A 27,703-nucleotide genomic window follows, 5' to 3' on the forward strand; every position below is an offset into this window, starting at 1 on the left:
TTTAAACCACATTGTAGAGATATGGAGAGGTTCGTGCTATGGCTAATCATATCCAAAGAAGTCTTTTGCTAGTCCAAAGTAATGTACAGTGAAGCTGGGCAGGTAGGATTAAAATAAGCACCTGCCAAATATTTGCTGTGAATATTTGCTGAATAATAGGTCTGTTGAGTTGTTCATGTTGTTATAAACATCTTAGTAAGCAAAAATTATTTAAAAGGAAATGTTAAAAAAGGAGCCTGCCTGTCTTAACTGTAACACTGACAAGTATGTCTTTGCCCTTCTCCACAGCTCCTCCAGCAATCACTGGAACTATTAATTAACCGGACATCAGTCTCTGGACCATTGCAAGCATGGCAGGATCCATGCAAGGGGGCAGATACAGAGGAAGATACGGGCTCACATTCCAGCCAAGATGTCCACAGAAGGATGTGCTTCCCTCTAAGGAGCTATCAGGTCCCACTGACACTGCTGTCTTCTAACATGGATGTTCTTCAGCCTGCACCACTCATCCATAGGACACAGCTTTTTTTATACCATCTTCCCAACACAGGGCTGAGGTTCTTATGGAAATACTGTCTGTCAGTGTTCCTACCTGTGCCTGTGGTGGGTGCTGAGTATCAGGTGAGCTACAGACCACTGATTAAATGCACTCCCATACCAATGGTGAGCAATCACAGCACACCAGTTTGGACAACCATGTGTTCTCACTGAGCCCTGTTGCACTGTGCAGTAATTAAAAAGTCATGAGTCCTATTTAAATATAGGGCATTCTGTCCTAAACCTTCAAGTGCCCGTGGGTGTGAGTAAGCTCATTCTCCAAGGATGTTCTCTGGTCTGTGTACATACACCAGCTTCATCAAAAGGATGTAGGAAATGCCAGATCCAGATATACAGATTCCACTTTTTTTTTAAATACATCATTGATCAGTCCAGGGATGGCAAAAATTAATAGTAATGAGCTCATTACTATACCAGCTGCTTACAAAGAGGGGTCCTGTAAGCAGACTCCTTCTGCCCATTTGCCTGCTGGTTAAACCACCACTCTAGAAATTACAAAACAAAACTTTTTTCCCTTTATAAACATCTATCAACATCACCTTAATATGGCCCAGAGCACCAACACTGCCTAGCTTTTAAGTTCTCAGAATGCAGCCAGAATCTCCCCTAGCACATTATAACACATTTTACTGGTTTGAGCAGGGTAGAACACAGCCGTCTCCTCAAATGAATGGCTGGTGAGCTCCAGCAGCCCCTGCACGAGGCCGGGCTCACCATCTGTGTTCCTCCCGACGTCCGTAGCCGTAGCCCGTTCACAAGTGCCAGCCCTTTGAAAAGGCAGCCTGTTTTTCTGATTGATTCACTTTTTAATGAACTGGGAATGCCTGTGAACTTAAACCCTGACACCTCCACCTCCCTGCCTTCCTAGCCATCCCTGCAGCAATGTACTGATTATATTTCAAGTTATTATGGGATTAATACAGCTGCCCCCGGTGTCTCTTTCCCCTGAACTCCATCAATAAAAGTTGTGTCCTAGTCTTACTCTGGTTAGTTCAGTTTCTTCCTGAATCTCTCCCTGTAACCTGTGACGTGTCGGCAAGGCTGTATTGTATCAGCCCTTCAGAGCTGCCAACACTGCTGAAGTTTAAAACCTACTTGTGTCACGGCCTTGCATAAGCTTTTTGTGTTTAAGAGGACAGCTTGAGCTTTGCTATGCACCACATCAGCTCTCTGAGTGGGTAGCACATACTTAGTAGCATTGAAAATAATGAAATGAGATAATCCACCAAAAAATTTGAATAGATTCTGCCAGTGTCATCTTTCTTTGAATTCACAGTAGAGCTATAAAAAAGTATTTTATGCAGGCAAGTTCAACACAAGAAAAAAAATAAGATGGGGGCAGCAAAAGACCTGCACCCAGCAGAGTCCAGTTTTTCACTGACAGCATTTCTTTATACAGTACAAGCTTTAGGTTTACTTTTCTTGTTGGTTTATGGGTTGGGCGTTTTCCCCCCCACCAAGAATATTATTTTCTAAAAACATCATTAAAAATGTAATTAACTGGCTTATTCTTTGGAATGTGTACAGTTGTTTACAAAAGAATTGCCACACAAGCTGCCACCTTCAACTGTGTTGAAGCAGGGAGTGATGTACTTGTTTACAGCTGTGCATGAATTTCACAATATATTTAGTTTTGGTACAAGTTACATATAAAATTCTTACTGAGTTTAATGTTGCAGCAAATAACACATATAGTAAGTGAGTAGGATTTATCACTGGCTGTAATGTCATTGTACATATTCAAAATCTTTACAGTGAATGATATATACACATGCACATGCAAACAAAATGGAAATATATTTAGTTTAAGAACTGCTGAATTGTGCTTGCTTTCATTATTCTCATTTTGTACGTAGGAGAACAGAGATCGAGCACATCCCTGAAAAGGGTGGCTGGTTGGGATCGCATCTGTGCAGCGGCACAGTCACCAAGGAGCAGGTTGGAGAAGAAGCAGCACTTCTGTACCCATGGCATGAGACAGGGGGGCCCTCAGGAGCCAGGCACCCGCTGTGGTTGGTGGGATACAAACAAATCCCATGGAGAATGAAGATGCTCCCATGAAGCATAAAATATCTCTCCAGGTAAAAAATCTTCCCCCAAGATGTTTTATTCAAGCTTTTTTCTTAAAGAAGGAAGTGGTAATTTTTCCCTTTAAATTCTGTTTTCTCCCCCCCCCCTCCCCCCGCCCCCATTTGGTCTCTCCCGTAAACACAGAGGCCAGAAGGCTATGCTTAAATAATTCATCTACAAATTTGCAATATCTTTTTGAACTATAGCAATTAAACGGAAAATAGAAAAATCAGCTCAGCATCCTGTTTGGATGTAATTAAAGGTATAATCTGTTCCATTTGAATACTTCAGTGCTTACCCTTCTTAAAACAACAAATAAGAATAGTAGCTCATTTGCAATATGCTTTTTTTTTCAAGTCAGCTAAAAAGACTAACTGATGAAGCAAGAATAATAATTTTTAAATGTGGCATAAGCACAAAAATACCAACTACAGCTTTCAAATGACTGCTGCAGATCTCAAGTGCGATGAGAGTTCAGTAACAAGGGGTATAAGCTTTATGGCAAAACACTGAAGTCTTCCACTATTTGGTATCAGCATCTCGATATGGCTGATGTAATTACCTATCAAATACATCAGTGGAATGAATATCAGACGATATCCAAAAATATGTAAGTGGGATGCATATCAGCTCAGTCTTTTAGGGGCCGTTTGATCTTAACGGTTTTTTCTAAGAATAAAAGACAAATACTGCATTCATTGCCCCTTTGTTTTCTATAAGCTGCTGAAGATTTTACAGCACAATAAAGTTAGCCTATTAATGGCTGGCTTATGAGTTTTAGCTGGATTTTTACCCTCCTACTGGACATTTCTTCACTGCTCAAAGAAATTGAAGTCAGGTGTAAAGTTAGTATCTGCCTTGTTCATTTATTCATACTGTAAGCAATCAAGATTTCCCCAAATCACAGGGCAATCTCTTGCCTTTCGAGAATTAATATAGGCCCCGTTCTCTCAACTTAGTTTAACAAAACAACTGGCATAGGTTCAATGGAAGCAATGATTATTCTGAGAGGTTATGGTGAACCACGGAAGTTGTTAGCGAGAACCTTGCTCATAAGATCCCCTAAGAGGAAAAATATATGGATATTTCAAAATGTAATTAACAGCATATTCCAACAATGTGAGAAAGAAACATCATCTGGTTTAGCTGCAGAGGAATCTGACTGCACAGGGAGAACTTTGGCTTGCTCAGCAGCCACCACTAAGAGCAAAGGACACGATGGGCACCAGAGGGGACATGTCACCAGTGCTGTGAAAGATGGCGGGGCAGGCTCTGTCTGTGGGGGCTCCTTTCATGCTGCCCTCCTCATGGGCAGCTTCACTGGGGCCAGCACCCAACCAGGAAGAACAACTTCTTTCAAAATGTCCATTTTCTCTCCACTATACTCTCTCTCAAAAAAATTATTTTGGGGCAGGCATGTCTCAGGCCTAATTTTGGTCTTAATGCTACAGTTTGTAGGACTGTTTCAACAAAATTGCTGAGGGATTTTGTTTTGATTTTGGTTTTTTTAAAGGTAAATACATAATAGCAAATAAAAACAATTCTAAAAAGCAAAACATATTTTTTAAACATTGTGATAAAAAAAACAATTTTCAAGCTTTAGCATTTGTAAGCTCAGGTGAATAATGTAGCAGAGAACTGATTTAGGAAGATAAAATGATCACAAAAATGTAAGAGCGATATTACACATGAGAAAAAAATAGCAAAATGGTCTACAAGGTCTCCATTATGACAATGAATATGAGAGAACGTTCAGCTTACATTTGCTGAAAGTTAGCACCTATTAAAACGCCCAGCCTTCCTGGGGTGCTGTTTGAAAGCTGAGGCCCTTTTCAGGACTGGTCCTTCAGGGGCCTGAGCCCCTCAGAGCCTTCCTCAGTACTGCCCTCCTTCAGGGGCCTTCAGCGGACAAGCTACGGGGGAGTGGGGTAAAAAAAGCCTCTGGTGAGCAACCCCCAACTATCCCCGAACATCCTACTGCCTCCCCCTCTGAAGTCTGCAGCCTCCTGCACACCAAAAACATTTCTGTAAGCTTAATGCTAGTACTGTGAAAAGAAACACAACAACAGAACTCATTAAAAAATACCCACAGAGGAAGGAAAAAAAAATTCCTCAACACGGTAGCGTCTGTCTCCAGTAAACAGGGCTCTTTTCAGGCCTTGGGCTCAGACATAAGACCGCTCTACCAGGGTGAATGAATTACTGTCAGCTGGGCCATTTTCACTTAGGTTTAAGCACAGGCATTTTACCTGCCATTTGCCAGGAGCCAAGAGCTGCTCAGGTGACATTTGTTATCCATGTGCCACATGACCAGCAAACCTGCAGGTTTCCCCAGCAGCAATCACCCACCCCATGGGTCACACTGCAGGACCCCAGCCTTCACCCCCACAAGGAACATCTCTCAGAGCCAAGAACCTGTGCCTAAATGAAGCAATGCTTATCTCATGCATGCCACAGGTGTGATGTCATCCCCTCTGGCAGAGGAACCAGGATGTCTACAGCCTCTACTCCACAAAAATGCCGGAACTAAAGTTAACATGTCTCAGACTTTGTTAAAATATGGTGATAATTAAAAAACAAAATTACCACTACAAAGTTAATTCCTCTCTGAGTTCTCACAAACAAGTTTTTAATTTGCACTGAAAATTTACATTTCAGATTTCAGGTCAACCAGGAATGATAGAAGCTTGGTCAGGGACTCCAGGCAGTGGCTGGTGGGTTCTGCAAGGCCTAGGGGCAGGAGCACTGTGGCTTCCCCAGGATATCACAAGCATATAGTTGCCAGCAAACCCCAGGTGCACACAGGTAAGCCCATCGGATTGCTTTAATCTCTCATCCCTTGTATGAGCGTGAAAATAATCACAGTGTCAGATAAACTTCTGCTTTTTATTAAAAAAAAAAAAAAAAAACCCAAACAAAACAAACCAAACCTATAAGGTAATACATTGCTTTCTTCTAGTCTTTTATCAGTTATGATTAAGGAGCTATAGTAGGCCTGTTTACACAGCTCTAACAAGTCAGGACCTGCAGAACGTTATTGGCTTGGGGCCCACAACTTGCTGTCCATTCTCAACAGAATCAATCTGGAGCTGAAAACATCCCCGTAGGAAGCGTACACATCCCTGCTTATACAGGAACAGAAACAGCAATAACTTCAGGTCCTGTAAGCTGCAAGTTCAACTTACAGAGATGAGCCCTGACTTGTCATCGCTCTCAGCATGCTGGTGATGAGATCAGAGCACTCCACCAAGGACTCATAGTTCCAGCTTGACAAGGGACAGAGGTGAGCGTGCTGCACCTCACTGATACTTGCTCTCCAACTGCAGAAAGGAATCGAGAGCTCCTCTGTTTAACATGCAGTCACAGCACTGCCAATCTAAAATGGCTGATCAGTAATACTTTAATTGCAGTTTCATAGAAACAAATTGCTATTTAATTGCAGTAAGCTTGTCTGTGGCTTAGCTGGACTGACAACAGGCATACACCACACCTGGTAGTAACCGTAGCAAGCTTCAAGGAGGGTTATCTGGTACTGCATGTACAGAAGTCTCAGGCAGTGCCATCAAACCCAAAACACAATTTCACACTGATTAAGTCTAACACCTGAAAAAATGTATATACATAAATTTCCTAATCTCAATTTGATTTTTTATTTTAATAGAGCTGTTCAGAATAGATACCTGCAAAAAGCTGCACACTTCACATTCAACTATAAGCAAAATACTTTGATTAAAGGTTTAAATTGAAATGATATTTTGAAATCATAGAATCAGGCTGGAAAAGACCTCTGAGATCATAGAGTTAAACTGAACACCACCATGTCAACCAGACTGTGGCACTCAGTGCCATGTCCAGTCTTTCCTTAAACACCTCCAGGAGCAGTGACTCCACTGCCTTGATAACAAGGCATACTCTGCCACAGTGTGAGTTTTGGGTTTTTTTAGTATTTACCCTAATGTTAGGTGATGCAAATTTTATTGGTGTTAACTAACAGGGAAAAAGGGAGACAAACTTGGTGTGGTTAATATTCTGAAGATGTGACTTAATTTCATAGGCTTCATTTTGTTAAGACATTCTCATTTTATATTTCATAAGATACTGCATAACCTGTTAAAATATTTAAAGATAAATCATGTAGGACTGAAAAGACAGTATCTTGTTGCAAACAGAATTTGGTTTGGAAAGGCTTAATGTCCCACTGCCTGCCAGGATGCGTAAATCTCATAACTAGACAGCTGGATAGGTAAAAACATTAAACCCATTTAGAGGGCAATCTTTTTACAAAATTGTTTCATTAATAAGAGTGACAATTTATATGATTGAGATGTTTAGATGCAGTATAGACAGTGCATTTTATCCAGGTTCATGAGGATGATTTCAGATTAGTAATATTTCCTTTGATTCTTTTTTTAACAGCATTCATTTTTGAAAGGGAAGCTCTTACTGAATGATTATTTGACTTTTCAGCAGCACTAAATGCAGAGGGTGTATTTCAGCCTCAGTGCAGCAAATGCATGTGATAAAAGGTGAACAAGTATGTGTTTTTCTTCACAGATCTCCTTAAAAAAAGGTGATTTTTCACATAAGGACAAATCTAAGTGTTTCCAGTAGCCTTCTGCCCACACCTACCGTCCCCATTACAGCCTGTTTCATTGTGTGAAATGCCTCTGGTTTCAAGAAAGTGTTTTACCTAAAGCAAGAATACTACTTAAATATGTTCTATTGTATATTCATAGCTCCATTAGTCCTCCTGCAATTTAGCACATCAAAGCAAAGGCTTCATCACTTGCATGTGGATTATGCTAACATGAGTGACATTTGTAATCTTATAGGTCTGCAACTTAAGAAATGCTTTTAAAGTAAGCTATTAAATAGGTAGCTGTGCTTTACAAATGAGTCATATAATAGTTTATTTAAAGCTGTTAATGAACTTCAACCTCTACATCACTAAATGCTATACTACATTTCTTACTATAAGTTATTAGCTATCTTCTTAGCACTTCTAGGTTATATTGGACAACCAAAAATCTGTACATGTTAGATTTAAATACTGTACCTTGAGTGCTTATACTGAAAGAATATAAAAAGATGTCTACAGTCTCACTAATACTTGAATTCTATATTCATATGACTTCAAGTGTCTTTTCAAAGATACTGAAGCAGCACAATTTACAGACTCTGAAGACTTTAATGCCAGATCAAAAAGCTTAGAAACTTATTTAAAATACCCACAAGTGCATTTAATTAAAAGTCATACATAGTGTCAGTCATGTTGTGCTTTATATGTTATGCAAGCAGTCTTTTGTCTTTACTGTTGGATAATGTACATTGCTATGTTTTCTTTTCTCTGAAACTGGGCTTCCTCAAGCACTGTTAAAAGAAAAAATTCAGCAGCCCTCCAATGTTCTAGACATCATGAAGTAGAATCTGAAACAAAAATATCTGCTTTTGGTTGTTTATACAGATAAATCTATAAATCAGCTTTTTGTGTTATTGGCATCACAACAAAAATAAGTCAAGCTCACTCTATAACCAAGCAGCTGAGCACTGAACACCTTCTGAAAAACAGAATTAAACAAAATAATGGTGTGTTATGAATGTATTAGTTTCCTATAAAAGTAGAGTATTTCTTAATATTGATTTGCTTTGAATTGCAGCAGAGACAGATTCGTTGCTTGCAAGTTCCTGACTGAAGGCATACAGTGGAAAGCCACAGATGCATGTTAGTATTCTTGCTAAAAACATGAGAAGTCAAATTTTTTTTTCTCAAAAGTATTCTGCACAGATCTACAACTAAACAGCTGATGGTAAAAACACGCAAAATGAAGTTGTTCCTTTTGTAAGCTTAGAGGTGGCTCTACTGCTTTGTGGGGAGCTGGTTTTTGTTTGTTTGCTTTCAGAAAACAGATCATATTTTGAGATCAGCTAGCTCTCAGAAACAGCCCAGGAAACAGGTTTTTCTTTCCTTAGGATTATCAGTGTTGGAAAGTTAAAGTCTCTCACCCCAGCAAACGCAACTTTATGTTGTTCAGATGAGAATAGCTATTGTATTCCTTTTCATGAATACTCAATTCTAATGCTCAGCATGAGGTACAGACCTTTCTTTGGCTTTTATTTTTTTGACCTCTTATGGTATATTCATACCCTCTTATGCTTGCAATCTGAGAGACACAGGCACATCCTTAAAACAGAAGGAACTGGAAAGAAAGAAACCACAGTACCTCTGTGTGTGCTGTAATTCACTGCACTGGCAATTATAATGTACTTGTTGTTACCAGAATTAAGACTCTCCATGAAAAAAAAATTTTTTTGAAGTAGTACTTGTTATCCTTGCCACAGGTAACACAGTCAAGTAGTTTACCAGAGCCTTTCTTGGCGTAAGACAAAAGAAAAAATCCAAACCAAAAACCTACTTTTAAAGGTAATTTACAATTAAGGTGACAACTATGTAAGATGAAGTTGCAGAATGTTTTGAATGTAATTTTTAAAAAAAGCAAAGCTTCTAAAACCCATACTCGGTTTTGTTTTACTTTTTATTATTTAAATACACCATACTAGAGCAAATGTCTCTGAAAATATCACAAATAAAAGATTTTTCTTCATTCAGCAAATTAGAAGTAGGTGAAAATTTCTACACAGTAGCTGCTATGAGCCTGACTTTCTTTTTTTTTTCTTTTTTTTTCTTTTTTCTTTTGCCATGGGAAGTAGCAACATTAGGACAAAAACACTTACATGCATACATACATTGTATTTTACAGAGATACAATAAAAGTGTTTGTGATAGAATATCACAAAAGCCACATCTTTATCTCATGTTCAGTTTGATTGAAACACATTTCCTTACAACACTTAAATATACAAAGAGCAAATAGAATGTTGTTAAGGTAAAACACAGGGTACAAACTGGCCAGTGCCCTGCTAATTGTTAATGAGGGTAGAAAGCAGATTTCAATGCTTCTTTTAATTAGCTTCATTAGTCATCTTCCCCACCCGCCCCCCCCAAGATGTCCTCCGGTGGATCTTTTTTCATTTTCTCTACAGTCTCCCATTAGCCCAGGTTCATGGAGTCCTTAATGTTCATATTCAGTCATTTTAATACACCAATAAATGTGGGAAGGGCAATCAAGAATAAAGAAGGTGCAATGGTATGGAGCTGGCATTGATGCTAGCTACAAAGGTGACTTGTCTACTTGGAGACATGGGATCCATCTGTGATGAACAAAATTTGAGATGAAGGCACGCATTCTGCATTACTCTGACCTTTTAGCAGACCTGTAAGAAATAAAAATGGGTATCTTAGCTAAATTTGAGATAGGAAACTACAACATGACTGCTTTTGTTTTTCCCTATTCACTAATCTCTTTTTTATTAGACTACTTTCTAACTGTGACTTGATTAAGGCTTTCTACACTGTCCATTCATATTGCTAACATTTCAACTTTAAACAGCAAAAAAGCAAACATTTTTCACAGTTTCACTACTAAAGAAAGCAGACATGAAAAAAAGACTACAACAAGAAATGTGCACTTTCTGGTAACAAATCATACAGTGAATAAGGTGGCTTTTCTGGGGCCTGTTTGAAAGGGAAGAACCATTATGCCATGCCTTTGAAGAAGTGAGTAATATAATCTTGTAATTGGAAGAAATAGTGTGTAAAGCAAATATGAAGTACAGCCAATATCCTCCCAAGGCAACTTTGGTTAATATGCTGCATTGCACAAGAGCTAAATATAGATATTTCAGGATTCCCCCCTCCCATTTAAATTCCTCATCTGGTATGTTAGTTAATGTTACATAAACATTTTAATATATGAAGTCAAACATGTGCTTTCATACTGGTGTTAATGAATTGTGATAATTAAAAGTGTCTAACTCAATAAAAAATCTAAACTTTCATGGATAAAATAGGAATGATCATCCATAGTCTTCAAATACAATCTGTTTGCAATTACCAAAATGAAATAATATATATTAGATTTTTATGGCTTTTAAATGACATTTTGCGCTTCCCAGGAAGTTCTTTTCTCACCCTTTCTCTAAGTTACTAAAAGCCTGAGGTCTATTAGTAACTGCAACCCCCCACTTTCAAGCTAATTAAAGTAGTAGAAGCTTGGAGGTTTAATTCCCCAGAGCCAAAGCTCAGTGTGAGAAAGGTAATTTGTCTGTCCAGAACAAAGATTAGGGAGCAGCCAGCAAGCATATTTAATAAATGAGCATCAAATATCTTCTACTATGGACACAGACAACACCAATTATGTAACTACAAGGGAATTGTTGAGTGATATGTAAACTAGAAGATTTTTAAGATCTTCTCTAAGAGATGTAATGTAACTCATACTTTATTTAAAAGTATGGAAGCTGAAGACAAACATTTGTTACGAACACTGCCAACCAGTGGAAAATATACACTTTCAGTAGGTGGTAATACTGTTGCAAACAAGAAATACTACAGGAATACTACCAGTACAAAAAAAGCAGAGAGAATTCTTGATAATACAGCTCCTTCAAATGAAATGGCGCACAGGACATAGCAAACGAAGTTTGCACTCAGCAGGCCAGCAGTACTGAGTTTAGAGAAAACAGGGGTTTTTAAACTACAGAGCAAGTAATGGGAAGTTATAATTTACATGTGTAAATTGCCTCAGGGAGGCTAAAGGCAGGAATGGCAAACATCCCTGCATTTGTCTCCTTAAAAAAAAACAAACCCAAGTTTTTAAACCATGTTAGGCTATGCAGCCTTTACTGCCTGCACTGGCCACCTGTAAACTGCAGTGAGATAACAGTAAGTTCATCACTGTCACCTTCATATGCGTAACAAAAATGTGTTTTAATGCTGGGAGTGTCTCAATCTCTTTGGTTAAATTAAAAAAAACCCAAACCTGTGGATATTCTGCTATCTCTGTAATCTCTAGTTATAGAATAACATGGAAAATGATTGATCTGTAATGCTTAATAAAAAGTATCTGTTACAGCCAACTGTGTTACAGAGGAAGAATATTTTTAATCAGTGGCCCTAAAACATGCAGCTTCCTATAAAACATAATATTAAAATCTTTAGACTGCTAAAAAAGCAAACTATAAAACTATTTTAAAAAATAAAATATAAAAAAATATATAAATATATTATAAAATACAACTCTCTTAGCAATAGCCCCTGTAGCTTCCAAAGTTTCAGAAACCTGACAAATACATGAATTATCAACTTATTTCTGTAACTGTGTTTGTTTTCTGGAGTTACGGTGCTCTGCAATTCCCTTTGAAAAACAGCAGAAGTACGAACAATTTCTAGAGATATTGTATTGTAAAGAAAAACCCCCTCAAAGTCTCCTCAACCTTCTCCCCAACAGCTGCTCACGTGCCTCAGCCCTGGTGCAGCAATGCCACTAGCAGCCAGTGACGGACCCACCAAAACCTGCTCCCACCACTCCTGCCTGCAGCCCCCACCAGGCAGCTACAGTCAGCAGCTCTGCACGCCCAGTCCCCTTTTAGCTCTCTTGGCCATGTTCTGTGCTCTTCATCACGTCTGCTGCTTTTATTGCAGCTAAATCATTTTTATGTTTTGCTAAGGCAGAGAAAGAAACTGATAAAACTAAATGACAATTTAGACACCTATTTGAAGTTACATTAAACTTTACATTCGTAGAAGACAAGTGGATAAACCACTCTCAGAATGGTAAACCTTTTACTGCAGTGTATAAAGACGAATGGTTTTACCTATATTTTGAAATGGGATACCTATAAATATTCATTTAACAGAATCACTGCTAGCTAGTCTATATTACAGATTTGTTTCATTAAAATTCACAACAGTATAAATCTATGAATCTTTAACTGTATTTGTACTTCCTTGAGAAGAGGCTGCACATTCTCTTCCAATCTTAATTATCTTTGTTCTGCCTAACTATGTAGCATTTTTGTACTCAATTCTCTCATCACCTCGATTGACAAATTAAGTAAATAAAAAAGGTCCATGCTTTATTTTGATGTAATTACATTCACTGTATAAGACTTGAAAGAATACTTAAAATTAATCAGTAAATTTATGCACAGGAAAAAAAAAAGGCAAACACAGATATTGAAACGTAGAAACACAACAAAAAAAAAAAGTAAAATAAAGAACAGTTTCTGTTTTCTCAGACATATTTCTCCACTGACTAAAAGCACTACAAAATACACTGCACACTACAGAACAGATCAGCCCAGCATTTGTCCCGGATTTTTTTTTAATCTTCCCAATTCCTACTTGCAGATAAATGTTATTTTTTGTGATCCTTACAGACATTAATGAAGTTCCTATTGTAAATCTATAAAGAATTACCAACTGAAGTGTGCACTTTTTGTTTCATTGCAATAACTCAGTGCTGTGTGATTGCCTGGGTTAATGATGAAAAAGTCAAATATACTATCAGAGCTGATGGAAAAATCTATCACCAATCTGAAATTAAAATTCATCTGTGGTCAATAAGATTTAATATCCATGCAAGTGGCGCTGTAAAGAGTAAATGAATCAATGTCATCAATACATAATCAGTATGAAATATGATGTGAATAAAATTATGTGCAAGAGTCATACATCCACTCTTTTCTGGACCAGGGTGAAATGAACAGTCTCTTAACTCAAGGTTGACAGTAATTGTTACAAATTAGGCACAGCAGTTATCAAAATGCACTCACTTGCATAGCTTTAGGACTGATTAAGAAGATTAAAATACATCTAAAACTATCTAGTTTCAGAGTTACAAGACAACTGTTGATCAGAATTTTTTTTTTCTTCTTCTTCACTCTACGATCTGTGCAATCATCATTTTCTCATTTAGCTAGAAACCAAAACTATCAACCACAGAGATCCACAATCTCTAGCTGAGATATCAGTGTTACAGAACGGTAAGTAAATAGCACTTTGGTTTTAAAATCTGAGTTATGACACATAAAACAGGCAAGCAAATACTTCTGAAAGAGTACCCCAGCATCCTTCCTCAACTAAAATTTTAATATTAAAATAAAATATATTAGTTTAGTCCAGGAACTTTCTCTTCACAAGGCATTTATTTCCATATTAAAGGCTCTAATTTGCCTCCCTCAGAAACCTGCTCTCTTGCAGCCCTTAATTTCAAGATTATAAAATATAATACTTGTCTTTCTTAAAAGTTTGTATTAATGTATGCTCTCCATTTTGCTTTGTACATAAGGAGTTCAACACCTGTACAGATGCACGTGCCCAAACCAAAATAAACTCACTCACCCTATAAGTTATCTTCAAAAGGTTACTATTTTCTCCCCAAACTCTGTGCCTAAATAACTTAAGGTAAGTTCAGCTACTTAAAGGTCTCTTTGCAGGGGCAGGGAATGTCCACTATTAGAACGAAAAGAAATTGATCTTCATTTAGCTCTAAGAAAGCTTATTAGTAATTGTGGAGTATTCACCTTCTGGTCTGGCAGTAGTGGATTACTCTGAAGTGAATTCAAATGGCCATTGATGAGAGCTGTAGGTCTATCATGTTCACAAAATAAACTGCCATTGATGTAGTGAAACCGATCTCCGGGGACCAGGCGATTCCGGCAGGTAGAGCATGTAAAACACTGGGAAAGGAAAGAGACAGCAAGTGAAACTACAGCACAAATTAAGTATGCTGCAGGTTTGAAAATTACACTTCAGAGACTGCAAGTGCAGCTGAGATATGGAGCTGCTTGGTTTCTAGTATCTCCAAATATGGCATTAGTCTTACCTGTTGGGACTATGCAGTACATAACTCAAGCAGAGTTTTACCGATTATGAGGGAACAAAGCTACGCACTAAGCAAAGCTTTATAATAGATACTCCTTCTTCTAGTTATTATTTTGCATTTCATTCATAAGAAGATGCAGGTTTTACTCTAAAGAGGCATGGCAATACTAATCAGCTGCTAAAAACAAAAGTACACAGAAAAAACCCCTCACCTTAAGATGATAGACATTGCCCTGTGCCCTCATGACCAGCTCACTAGCAGGAATGGACTGTCCACAGGCACTGCAAGCACCACTATTTCCAAATAACCTGAAACAGAGGTGATGATCATGAATAATTTAATACACAGATGGCTCTAGGTATTTTTGCACATCACTGCCACGCTTTATTACACAACTATTTTAGACTTCTGACCCCTGTCTTCCAACTTGCTTATGTTTCATAATATGAAAAAGTTTATTTTTGTGTAACAACTGGTAGCTTCACCTTACCTTGGATGTGGTTACACAGGATTTAATCAGAAATATTGACTTACACCTCTAGAAACACAAACAATTCTGTACTACACACATTTTATCAGATTACTGGGTTCATCATAAAAAAAAGATACAATTCATGACTGGAGTTTAAATGCATTGTGTCCTTGAAATTATATGAAGAACTCTTTTGTACTTTAATCATATCTTGAGATATGAGTCATCAAAAGGGTTAAGAGGATTTGATTGTATATCTAAGAAGACATCATGCTCAGTGTATTGAAACTCCAGTAAACCTCCATCAGTGCAGAGTTTCCATTAGAAACTCTCTGCTATCCAGGTTGATATATAATGTGTATGGGTTAACCTTTTCAATCATGGTGTCAACACTTTAGATTTGCCTCTGCTCATCTCTTTCATCCTAACCTTCTCTCTCTCTTGATAATGAAATGCTTGCTCCAACTTCCCTCTATCTGCTCCTGAGTCCACAATTTAGATTACTTCATCTCTGCTAGCAACAAACTGAATGAAATTTCGATTTGAGCAGAAAGTAATTTACCGGGATCTGGACCCATTTGTCATCATATCTCTCTGGGTGTTTGCTGTATCACTGCAGTTTTCCTATGCAATCAAATGAGACCACAACATCTGCCATGGGGGGGGGCACACGCAGTGGGGGGAGGGGGGAATAGGCAGAAGAGTGGTGAAGAAAAATATATACATAATTCTTCAAATCCATTTAAAGGCACAACGCATCGATTCAAAATATAATACAGTAATGATTATTGAGTTCTACTTTTACAGGCTGCCTTAGCTAGAATTAGAAAAACCTTTATTTGCTTTTGCGCGAGAATCTAATAGACACAAATATTTATAAAGACTACCACAATTCATTTTGCAGTAAAAAAGGAAATTGAACTAGCTGGCAGGGTCACAGACCCACTTTTCTGTACGATGTAAAACACAGCAATAGGATTTACAAATTAGCGTATTGGTGTCATAATAAATATTAATATTTGCATCTCCTTCCTGTCCAAATAAAGTCATAAAATTCTGTTTGTGTCAACCTAGGACACACATTACAACAGAATACCCGTAATCTGAATGATTGCAGTGTGCCTCTGTATAAAAATAATTGCTTTGAATTTTCAGAATCTGAGCTTGCAGAGGAGGCTTGTCATGTTCAAACTACTAATTTGCTGTCGCCACTTTATTGAAAATAGCCTGTAAGTTGTTATTAAATGTATCGACTGAACGACAGAGAGAGTAGTAAAACTGCCCCTTAAGATGGCTTTTAATAGGAAGCTGAGAAACAAATTTTGCAGCAGCATCGATTTGAAGAGTTCAATCAAAACTCCATTTCAAAACTAATTAGTCTGAGATCCCCGACACATTGACACGTTCTTGCAGAATCACAGCGGTTACAAAGGGAAAGCTGAACTAATACATTGCCAGGACCTCCCGCCAAAGGGACTAAACTGTCTGGAAACTAAAGGTCCATTATTAGGGTATCTTCCAAACCAGGACCAGTTCAGAATAGTTACACGATATACCGAGGTTACTTCCAAAGCATTGCAATATGCATTTTTCTTCCTTCATCATTATTAGGAATGAAGTTGGCACTAGAGACAGCGCACGGGGAACGGCTGTGAGAGGAGGCAGAAAGGCGCTGCTACACTTCCAGAGCAAAGATCCAACAATCCAGAGCAAGGAGGTGGCAGCAAGGGCACTGCTGGGTAGAAGGGCAAAGATGGACAGATGATGTCAGTTGTCCAGGAGAATCTGAATGTGGTGAGCTGACTCTCACAACCCCCCTCTTCCCCCTGTACAATTGCATCACCCAACTGAAAACACAGCTTTCGGAATGCTGATCTCATTGCACTACTTGTCTTCATTAAGCATTCCTTATACTAATCTCTCTGAACTAGAGTGGTCCCACACCTTGAATGTCTGTGAATTCTAATAAATGGAGTCAAACTAATGCCGAGGCTCTCACACATCTTAAGTTTTCCCCAGGCATGTTACCAGAACAACTCTTTGAGAAGCCTTGGGAAGCCACTTCATCTGAATCTTCTGCTAAAATTCATAAAAATTACTTACAAACTCAGAACAGTTTTCTGCTACTTATTATTATTTACCAACAAAATTAAACTTATTTTTCCACCTCTACTGTTATGAATGGTTTTGTTCTCTAATGCCATTAACAGGAAGAAGTTTTATCTTTTAAAAAAATGTTATTTCTTCTTACCAGTAAAGGAAGTCTTCCATATTAACTATTCTTTACTGAAAAAGTTGTTTTGCATGGTTTCTGGGAAGCTGGAGAGCTAATTATCTAACCAGGGGGACTGTCCAGGACAGTATTTGATTTAAAAGGCTTGAGGCTTTAGGTGCTCAATTAAGTAGCTATCGGTCTCAGACTGGACTTTAATGGGCTCTTTTCTCTTTAACTGCAGCAATGGGTAGAGATACCCCAGGTCAGGCTAATTAAAGCCAGGGGACTCTTTAATTGTGATGACAGAATTGGTTTCAGTTTCCTCTTTGGGTCCTCAGTCCAAGAAGGTCATTAATATTTCAACATTTGGGCAATGCAATCAATCACAAACATCAAGAGGTTCCCTTTACGGACAAGGCAGCTCTTCTACACTTAGCAGCATTTTACTGAGCCACCTTAAATTAACTAATGTGTGGTTCCAAAACAGCATTCCCCGTGCCCCCAAATGCTTCTAGTTTTTTCTTGCTGGTGGGGTTTTTTTTCAGAACTTTCTGTAGGAGAGTGGGAATGAAAGCAGCAAGAAATCTTCTCAACCCAGTTTCCCATCTTGCTGCTCAAAATTCAGCATCAGCAGAGACATGTCTCTAGCAACTTGTACTAACAAAGTAAGGTTCCACTGCTTTCCAAAATCGTGGAGACAGATTTAAGCACTCTGATTCTTGCACGACATGGTGCACATTTGTGTCCACATACATATATCCAAGCCCTAGCAAAGAGAAATGCACATCCAGACCTACTGATCCAGAAGCAATCAGTGTTTTTGTACATTCCCCACATTTAATCTAAATTCTGCGCCAGCTATATTAAATGTAACAAAGAAAGGCAACACAGAAATTATGCCTGAAGCCAAGTCCATTAAAGGTACTTCAGAATAACTAGAGACCAAGCACCTTAAAAGCACCAGAAGCTATTGATACTTAAAAGGGGGGCTGTGCATAATGGCAAGTGCTGCATTAGAGAAGAGGAAGAAAAAAAAAAGGGGAAAAAAAAAACCAGCCAAATTACGCTTGGTTAATTCAGAGTAACAGATCTGCCCCCAAGTGAATTGGAGGCCTTGAATTAATTCTGTTATGACAAATCAAGATAAACGTTCCCCCTAAATTGCATGCGATTTAATTAATTTTTGAGATCCTGTTTTTTTTTTTTTTTCCTAGCTAATAGTTCACATGCTCCTGTGCTGTCATTGTGCTTGAGTGGGCAGACTTCAAAGTGATATTAAATAACCAACTATTAGATTTACCTAGCACGTCCTATTGGAAAAGTGCCATTTAATTACCTAGCCTGTTCAATTAAAGGGACAGCATTCCCTGAATATAGCAGCTTGCCGCTGATTACCAGGGAAATGAACTGGCTGCCCGGCGGCCCCCTCCCCGGAGCGGCCTCACTGCGGCGCGGCCGGGCCCGGCCGCCCCCGCCCCGGGGCTGCGCCCCCGCCGCGCTGCGCGGAGCGGCCGCCCGGGGAGGGGCGCCGGGCGCTGCCCCTTTAAAAGGCGCCCGGGCAGTCTTCCCCTCTCTCCCCCTTCCCCACCACTCCCTGCTCTCTCTTAGAGGCCAATTTTGTTAATTAAATGTTTTGTTTGCGACGCGGCTCTCATTCATTTCGGACACGTCATTCCGAGCAGATCTAAGCCAGCGACCAGATCTCATTAGATAAAACCCATCAGAACTAAGAGAAAATGGAGGAGACACTAATTAAAGCTTTTAATTGTGCGGATTCGCTGCCACGCTGCTGCTTTATCTGGCATCTCAAGGTTGGGAGGGCTGCGCTCCACTCCTCTCCCTGTGCGCGTTGCTCGCCGTGGGGAGGGAGGGAGGGGAACGGACCGGGGTTTTCACCTCCCTCTTTTCCCAGGAACCTTGGCCTTCAATGAAAGCTGCAGCTGTAGCTCTACGGCCAATTTGTTTTCGGGTTTTGGGGGGAGAGAGGGAGGGAAAGGGGAATGTTGTGTTGTTTAAGTAACAACAAAAAACCCCACATACAGTCTGAGACAGCTAAGAAGCTCATTAATAAACGGCCCTGTGGTCTTGGCCCGAAGAAGTCAAGTCCCTTTCACCTGGCGCCTGCCGGGCCAATCAATCCTCTTTCCCATTTTGCCAGTTATGTCCAGCGCCCCGCATCTCCGGCTGAGAACTGCGCCCGTGGCTCCTGCCTGGGGAAGAGAACGCGCCACCACAGAAGCCGGACGGAAAACCAGGAGGGGAGAAGGATGGTAGAGGGGAAGCGGCGAGACCCGCTGTCAGAGCGGCATTGCCGCCAAAAGCAAACGTAACCATTTCAAACACAACAAGGGCGAGGGCTTGCTCATGCCAGCGTGACCCACGAGGAAGCCTGTGAAGTCCATTTCCAGTGGGAAAGCTCCGAATTAACACAGCCCTGGCAGTGCCAGGCCATCCTACCCCACCTTGAGCTTACAGTGTCCAGCTCAAGTTTCAGCAAGCATCTGTCAAGAGTTATTTTTGCAAGTCAAATTACACAGATCTAAAGAGAAGTCAGGCGATCAATTGAAACCCCTCATCTGATAAGGCATCCTATTCATAATTGCCTACATTAAAATAAACGAGTATTAATTTTTGGCAACACAAAACCAGAGGACTGTGATAAGCTTGCCTGAACTTGCCTCTGGGACACAGTGGACGCATCTTCTCTTTTTAATTAGTAGCAATCAGACATGAGGGTTTGTTTGATGGTGTTGGTCGAGTGATGAATCTCTACTATTCAGTGCATCTTAACAGTAATGTCAATTTTTCCACTTCAAACAAGACTCTCTCTAACACTGTTCTGCTCTATTTAGTTACTATTCTGCCCAACTTAGGCTTGTTGCTTAGGATGATGACCAAAAAGCACCATTGTGCACCCACAACGTGCTGATTTTTTAGCATTTCTCTGTAAAAACACCTCTGGAACTAGCAAAGCTAAGGATTCCTCAGACATAGCACAGGACCTGTTTCACAGCCACGTACCAGGTCAGAGACTCCACTATCAGAGTAACCAAATCTTAACTCCATCCTCCCAACTACGGAGGTCCCCGTGCACAACCCGCATCTTCTCAAACCTAAGTTTTACAACATAATCAAACTTGTAACATTTGATGGCTGCTTTTGGTAGGGTTATTTTTTCTTCAGAAAGGAAAAAAAAGTGGAGCTTCTTGGCCATCAGAAAGAAGGGAAATCCTGGGTTAGCTCTTGACATTTACTATTAATGAGGAGCCAGAAGCATTTAAACAGAACACAATTTGTTTTAACTAAGCATTTCTGTGATGCTGGGAAGGTATGGGGCTTTTTTGTTGTTTTTTTTAATTACTGAATGTTGAAACAGAACACCTCCTTGAAGCATTCATGTGCATCAGTCTATCAAACCATTTACTCAAATTAAATGTGTAATCCTTCAAAATGCCTCCTTTTAAATTAATGAGTTTAAGTAGCTTGAGTTCACCTGAAAAGATCGTACGGGCACCTGACCTCATGAATTCTATTAATTATATTGGAAACTTGTTGGAAGGGATACTCTGCATAATCTTACTGTACCCCAACAGATGCGAGATTAGTGAGGCTTAGTTCCCCCTACCCAAATCTGTGGCATTTAAAGCAAACAGCTTCAAAAGAGGAAGAGATAAGAAATAAAGGGCAAAAGCATATACCTCCTCTGCTATCTCCTCCATTGTCTGCACTGGAAGTTAAGAGAAATATCGGTTCAAAGCTTCTCTGTAACAATGCTGAGACAAACATCTACCACTGTTTTTTTGCTATAAGTAGAATCCATGGCCCTCCAACTGATGGTTAATCAGCTCTTTCACAAGGAGAACAGAGAATGAGTCATTCTGTTTCCACTCAAAGGAGTTTAAAGGTGCTTATGTAAATATCATAATTAATCAGATACTAAAGGCAGGCATTTCATTATTTAGCACCTCTGCCACAGCCTTATTTAAGCCCTACGATTTTAACATTTACTGTTCAGATATGCACACTTCTCCTTCAACACTACAACAAAGCAGATTAATTTAGCCTCTCTGATTGCTGTTTATTTTTAGTTAGGACTTGTTTTATGCTGACAAACCACTTTAAAGTTACAGTCGTCGTTCAGCCCCCCCCCCAACTCTTTCCTCCACTTGGCAGTCGCAACTCGCCCTGGGCTAGGCGCTAACATCCGCACCCGCACGTCTCTCCCTCCTAAGGAAGGAGCCATCCTGAGCCAGCCCACCTCTCTGCCCTGCAGACACCCACCACGAGAAATAAAGGGAGGGGGGGAAAGAGAAAAATGGAGAAAAAGGCAGAAGGAAAGGGGGAAAGCTGTCCTCACCAGCCTGGCCATCGCCTCACCTGATGTAGTCGTTTCTGCAGAGAATCATGCCGCTCTTGGTGTAGCAGGAGGTGCCGATGTCCCCCAGCTGGGCCTGGCAGCAGGAGCACTTGAGGCAGCGGCTGTGCCAGTAGCTGTCCATGGCGTAGAGCAGGAAGCGGTCGGCGATCTTCCCCCCGCAGCCGGCGCACCTCTTCCAGGAGAGGGAGCCCGCCGTGACCGGGGGCGGCTGCGCGCTGCCGCCGGGGTTCACCATGGCCTGCGCGGAGAGAGGGGCGGGGGCGGGTCAGCGCCGGGCCGGGCCGGGCCCTGCGGGGGCAGCGCGGCCGGGCCGCGGGGCAGGGGCGCGGCCGCGCAGCTGGCGGGGAGCAGAGCGAGCGCAACCCGCCGCCCCCCCGCTCCGGGCTTGTGCAGCTGCAGCTCGCAAGTCAGGAACAGTCCCGGGGTTTGTTTTGCTTATGAAAAAAAGTGTGTGAAGAGTGGAGGGGAAAAAAAAAAAAAGTTGTGAAACTGGTTTTTCAGTCTAGGAGAGGCTCCGCAGGCTCGGGGCGGTAACGAGGGGCTCCGGACCGGCCCTCGAGGCCTTGGGATTTTATTTTCTGTAGTTTTATTTTGGAGAACTAAAAACACCCCGAGAAAACACTCCAGATTGAGGACACTGGCCCGAATAATAGATCATTGAACTTTAGGACGCCTGTTAACTTCCTACACAAACATACTCAACTTTTGTCTCGCTAATCTGCCCTTGATCAGCAGTTTAAATGCTAAAGCTTTGTTACTTAAAAAAAAAAAAAAAAAAAAAAAAAAAAAAGTTTACCAACCCTAGGAAAGCAGTAATGAAGTGCATCACTCCGGCTGCGGTTACTCTGGCCGCCCCCGAAACTGCTACTAAGGGCATTTTTCACTTTCTAATAAATGCTTTATGCAAGCAGGACAACCGAGAGATAATATAGGAATCAATTCATAAAGCTTACTCTAAACCGATTAATTTGTTGCCTTCAATCCAGGGTCCAATAAACTCCCGGTGTTCCTCTAGTCACTTATACTATAAAAAGATCAAGTTATTTACTGCCAATTAAGCAGCATGTTTTGTCTTTGTCCTTTGTAAGCCGTACGTGCTCATGCCGAGGCATCTGGCTATCTGCTAAGGACCTTCAGACTGATACGTCCAGAGCAGCGAGGACGAACTTTTCCTGACACTGGCCCAACTCGGCTGCAAGAGGAGAACTGAGGCCGATTTAAACACACATTTCCTCAGAAAGAGTACCTGGAGGTATGTCCAGTGACCGCACAATAAACCAGGAGAACTGCACCAATTAAGCTGTAACAAAAACCCCGAGACTTTGGAAAGAAAACCACTCTAAAAGCCATTAGCATTGCATTTATCCGAACGCATCGTGTACCTTTATGTAAATTGATTTCTGATGCATTTGTTCAAGGAATTGCCTTTTGTTACAGTTTCCAGCTACAGCCTAATGAATCTGCATTTCCTGCTCCGAGTCTTTAAACCGTTTTCCTATGCTTTAAATCACTTCGGATTTCTTAAAAGAAAGAAAAAGGCTCCATGCCACCACCTTAACCTGTCTTTGTCGAAGACAAATATGTATAAATATAAAATGGGAAACGTTACACTGAGAAAACCATCCAGTAACCCCATTAAGCTAAAGCTCTTAAGGACAAGCAATACCTTAATGCTGATTAAATCTAAAAAGATGAATCAAGAGGACTGACCAGAAAGTGACTCCCTTGATAACTAAGGACGGGCCCTCATCAAGTTTCATTTAGAGTTGGGGGGGGAAAGCTTTTAACTTAAATAGGCTTACTCTAGTAATTACAGAGCCAAGCAATTTTGGTCCTGGGATAGGAGTCAGTGAAATAGAAAGCAGAGCTAGAAGCTAGAGGCAAAATACCCCCCTTTTAACAGCGTCTCTGGTGCTTTTTTAATGGAGACCAAGGGAGGGACAAGCGGAGAGCTGGAAATTTGTAGTACAAAAATGGATGCTTAATTCATGTCTTGGTTTTAATTAGGTGATTCACCGATTTTCTCCTGGATTGAAACAAAAGACTGTGTGGGGCAGGAAGGGAACCGGAGAGGAGAGAAATACAGAGCTCACTTTGATCTTTTCTGCCACTGTTTCAGAGCAGTGTTTACTACAGGGGAAGCGGGTGCCCCAGCCTCCCCCCACCCACCCCCCCGTCCCCTCCATTCACAGCCGAGGCAGGCAGAGCCCTTTCCCGGCGGCAGCTGGGAAGGGGGGTAAGGGAAGGCGCTCCAGCGGCGGCCGCCGCCAGGCTTTGTACGGGGGGCCGCGACAATGCCCGGGGTCCGCGGCGCCCCGCTCCGCGCCCTCCGCCCGGCGGGCAGCGGGACGGCGGCGGGCGGGCACCGCGCACACGAACGCTGCGAGACACGGGGGAGCGACCGGCACTTCTTACCTGCTTCCCCTCTATATTGCAAAAGGCCGGGGAGCGCCGCTCGGGGTGCCTGAAGAGATCTTCTTGCAAAGAAATAAGCACAGCGCTCGCCCTCTCGCCGGCTGGAGGGAGCCCCCCGCCCGGCAAGGGGCAGCCCAGGCTGGAAAAATATAGGTATTGCTATGAGAGGCGTCTGCCCGGGTCCTTCCTCCAGCTCCCGCTTCCCGGGAGGGGAGCTGCAGAGCTCGGTCCCCGCCGCTGAGCCGCACACGCAGGGCGCCGCCGCCGCTCGATGCTGCAATCGCCGGGCAAGTTTGGCAATGTGGCTTCACTTTGTGCCGCTTCCCCCCCGCTCCCCCACCTCCGCCCCCTCTCCGGGCTGCGGCGGCTCCCGAGCCTCCCGCGGCGCGGAGCTGGCCGGCCGCGGCCCGCCGGAGCGCCTCAGCGGAGCGGGCGGGAGCCGGCGAGTTTGAGCGGGGCCGGGCGCGGAGCTGCTGCCAGGATCCTGCGGCGGCGGGGCGCGGGGGGCGGCCCTTGTGCCCGTCTAAGCGTGAGGCTGCAAGTGCGTGTGTGCCCGCACGGTGCGCGTGTGCCCGCTGCCCTCACACATGTGTTACTGACAGAGCAGAATCCCAACTACACTCCGGCTCGGCGCCCTCGTCAGTCCGCCGCAGCCAATCCGCCCCCGGCTTGTTCAGGCGGAATAATAAAACCTGCCAATCCCCGGGAAGACAAAGGAATGAGTGAGAGGGGAGGAAAAAAAAAAAAAAAAAAAAAAAAAAAAGGGGAGGGAGAGAGAGAGAGAGAGAGAGAGAGAGAGAGAGAGAGAGAGGAAGGGAGGGGGCGAGGAGGAGGAGGAGAATGGAGAGGAAGGAGGGAGTCAGGTGGGCAGCGCTGGCCGCGCCGTCCGCCCGGGCGCTGAGGGGAGGCGCGCGACTGTGAGGGCACCGTGTCCGTCCCGCCTCGCCCCGCCCGCCAGCTCCCGGCCACCAGTTGAGAAACTTGGCGGCGAAGGGTCATCACGGCTGTCCCGGAGGGCAGGCCCGCTCCTCCCGGGGAGCGATGTCCGTCGGAGCCTTTCCCGGCCGCTGGGCGCTTCCCCCGCCACCGCGGCCCTGCCGTGCCGGGGGAGGCGCCGAGGGGAGGCGCGGCCGCAGCAGCCGCTGCTTGCCGCCTTCGTGGCGCCCCCCGCTGCCGCGTCCGCCCCGGTGCCCGCACCCCGTCCTGGGATCCCGCGCTGGGGCGGGGAGAGGCGGCGACGGGCCGTGCCCGGCTTGCCCTGCGAACGGAGGGGCCGTGTCGAGCCGCCGACTGTCACACGTTCCCCGCGGGAGCTCCGCTGCGGGACTCAGGCGGGCACGGCCCGCGGTGGCCGCCCCAGTGGAGGTTTCGGTGGGTTAAGCAGCCGCAGTTGGCGGTACAGCTCGTCAGCAGAGCAGGCAGCTGCATTTCTGAGGGAGAAGCCCGGGGATGACGGCAAATCGGAAGAAGTAATGTTTAGTGGGGACGCTTAAAACTATGAAAAACCCACTACGTATGAACTGCACGCCTGTGAGGCCTAAGTGCAGCACACAGGATAAGCACGGCCGCGAATCGCCGGAACACACCCCCGGCATAACAAAGTGCTCCTAAACGCGGGTGCTGTCCCGGCGCAGGGGACACACGCCCCCTGTCACCCCGCGGCCGCGCGAGCGGCGGAGCCCCCTCAGCGGCACATTGCCGGGATCTGTTAAAAGACAGAAAAACTTCCTAGCAGGAGTTTCTCGATTCCAGACCGCTGACGTAAGCCGCAGCCAATGCAGCGCTCGCCGGACGGCAGCAGCGCTCGGGCCCCGCTCGACGTGAGCCGCGGGCAGGGCAGGGCAGGGCAGGGCAGGGCAGGGCGGCCCGGCCGCCCGCGGGCACGTGCGCTGCCCTGCCAAGTACGCGGTGGTGGCAGCGTGACCGAGCTACGAGCTCCGTGCGCGCCCCCGATGTCCGAGACAACAAAACATTTTAAACCTGCCCCTGCCGGCGGCTAACGCAGACGCGGTGCCCCGCACAGGCACACGGAACTCTTCCCGGGAGCATTTCCTAACGAGTAAGCGCCCGGCGCAGGAATGCCGCCCGCCCGGGGACAGCCTGGCGCTGAGCCCGAGCCCGGTCCGGCAGTGGCTGCCCAGGTGTGCTTTATCCACATCGCCACCTGTGGGTCTCCCGCAGCCCTGCAGCCCCGGCCTGCGCCGGGCACGGAACCCTCTGCCCAGCAATCATTTAGCATTGAAAGGAAAATCGTCTACCTGGGAGAAATGTACTTGGGAAGGCGTAGGATAGCGAAGATACATTTTGCTTCTAAATATATAGAAAATAAAATATCGACATCTGAATGGCACCACAGGTATGATTTAAACACGGGAGAAAATTCTATTTCTATGTTTCCCCATAGACTGGGATATGTCCAGAGTCTGCTTAAAGAAGACTTGGAAGCTCATGGAAAGCTTCCACAGGGAAAGGGGAGAGGATCAGTGTTATGGTTAATTTTTTTTTAGCATAGGTCTATGAAATATATCATCTGGATGTAATCTCCATGTACGTATTACATTTAAACATACTCAGCAGTTTTAGATTTGTTGTAGGATCTGGTACAATTTAAAATATATAAAGCAACAAGGCATGCTACAGATAATCAACAATCCCTGATATTTTAGCTCTCTGACAGTTAAGAGCACAAGAACAGAGCAAATGCCAAGCTCAAATAAAATCTACATTGTCTAATTATCTTAGCCTGTAATGGCTGGAAGCTACCAAATTCAGACTCTGGGAGAGCCATTAGGACCTCTCCTTATTGGAAAAGATTCTACCAAGAAACTCTGCCATAGGCACTAAAATGTTTACTAGTCTTAAAAATGAGAGTGATACAAAAAACAGGAATTACCTTCACAAGGAGCAGAGTTTAAAATGGCTTAATGATGTCTTCCAAATTGCATTAAAATGTTCATATCTTTTTCTGAAATCTGATCATCACTAATTTTTGTGATTAATTTTAACAGAGGAAACCTTAACTGAGAGCATTTTGCAGAACAATATTTTTCTAATTTTTCTTTTGTGCAGCATCTGCTGTTGCTGTGCTGTCATCTTCGTTATGTTTTTCATTGTCTATGTGCCATAATGTAATTAGTTAGTTCAACATCATCTGTGCTATTAGATGAGATGTTTCTATGGTAAGTTAACATAGTTCTGTGTAATGGGTAGATTTCAGCAGTAGGCATGAATGTATCCATCAACTTTAGGTCGATTTGAGTCCACAAGATTTAAATTCACTTGGCATACGTTATCCTAGAAGACTGTTAATTTTGGCTGAATGGATAAAAAACACAATGCAGAAGAAAATCTGGCTGCTTATACTGCGGTACTGTTGGAGTCAGGGAAGGGAAAGCATAAAATTGCTGGCTTAGTAGTTGCAAACTGAATGTCTGGAAAATGTTACAGCCTGGGATCCATATAATTCTTAAACCAAGATGTGCCCCTAAGATACCAGGTAGTCCAGAATTCATCAGTTCTCTCTCCATTCAGGTAAAGAGTCTTGGTTCTCTCCCTAAATCCTGCATTCCTATGGGAACTCTAGGTTCTCTCCCTGAATAGTGCATACCTAAGGGACTTTCTTTTCCTTCTCTCATTAGGGAGAAATGTTGAGGCTGCTGCTTTGAGGTCTTCCATGTGGCACTGTGCTAACCCGTGTCTTGCAAGCTACACCTTTTGAACAAACACAATTCTGAAACAAACCCTCTGACCCCAGTCTGTCCAGAAACAGTGATGAAAAATCAACAGCCATTCCTTACTTTAAAGTAATGCATCCTTTTACTCACATAGGATCTTCTGGTTCAGGCCTCAATCAATTTAAAAATGGGACT

At 42.8% G+C, this 27,703-nt stretch overlaps 1 protein-coding gene and 1 long non-coding RNA gene across 2 annotated transcripts in view; one reads left to right on the forward strand and one right to left on the reverse strand.

The window, feature by feature from the left end:
• LOC121361984 overlaps positions 1-19,714 on the forward strand; it is a 26,097-nt gene extending 6,383 nt beyond the window's left edge. Inside the window, exons 3-7 of the long non-coding RNA XR_005956432.1 lie at positions 289-621; positions 2,415-2,639; positions 5,287-5,433; positions 16,438-16,620; positions 19,200-19,714. This is a non-coding gene — a long non-coding RNA (uncharacterized LOC121361984). The remainder of the gene's footprint in view (positions 1-288; positions 622-2,414; positions 2,640-5,286; positions 5,434-16,437; positions 16,621-19,199) is intronic.
• On the reverse strand, positions 9,144-24,564 carry LMO4 (LIM domain only 4). The gene is made up of 5 exons (XM_041483143.1): positions 23,835-24,564; positions 21,419-21,657; positions 14,566-14,662; positions 14,053-14,208; positions 9,144-9,900 (listed from the first exon to the last, which is right to left on the reverse strand). The coding sequence occupies exons 2-5, from the start codon at positions 21,652-21,654 to the stop codon at positions 9,892-9,894; spliced, it is 498 nt and encodes a 165-aa protein (XP_041339077.1). The 5' UTR covers positions 21,655-21,657; positions 23,835-24,564; the 3' UTR covers positions 9,144-9,891.
• Positions 24,565-27,703: the final 3,139 nt, after the last annotated feature.

The sequence above is a fragment of the Pyrgilauda ruficollis genome, unplaced genomic scaffold (assembly GCF_017590135.1).
Source record: "Pyrgilauda ruficollis isolate IOZ18807 unplaced genomic scaffold, ASM1759013v1 scaffold6, whole genome shotgun sequence".
NCBI lineage: Eukaryota > Metazoa > Chordata > Aves > Passeriformes > Passeridae > Pyrgilauda > Pyrgilauda ruficollis.

Coding starts and splice junctions, on each gene's coding strand:
- LMO4 (XM_041483143.1), bottom strand. CDS start 21,654: ATGGTGAACCCCGGCGGCAGCGCGCAGCCGCCCCCGGTCACGGCGGGC. Junction 14,663..21,418: donor TGCAGAAACGACTACATCAG/GTGAGGCGATGG, acceptor CCTCTGTTTCAG/GTTATTTGGAAATAGTGGTG. Junction 14,209..14,565: donor GCAATGTCTATCATCTTAAG/GTGAGGGGTTTT, acceptor TTCCTTTCCCAG/TGTTTTACATGCTCTACCTG.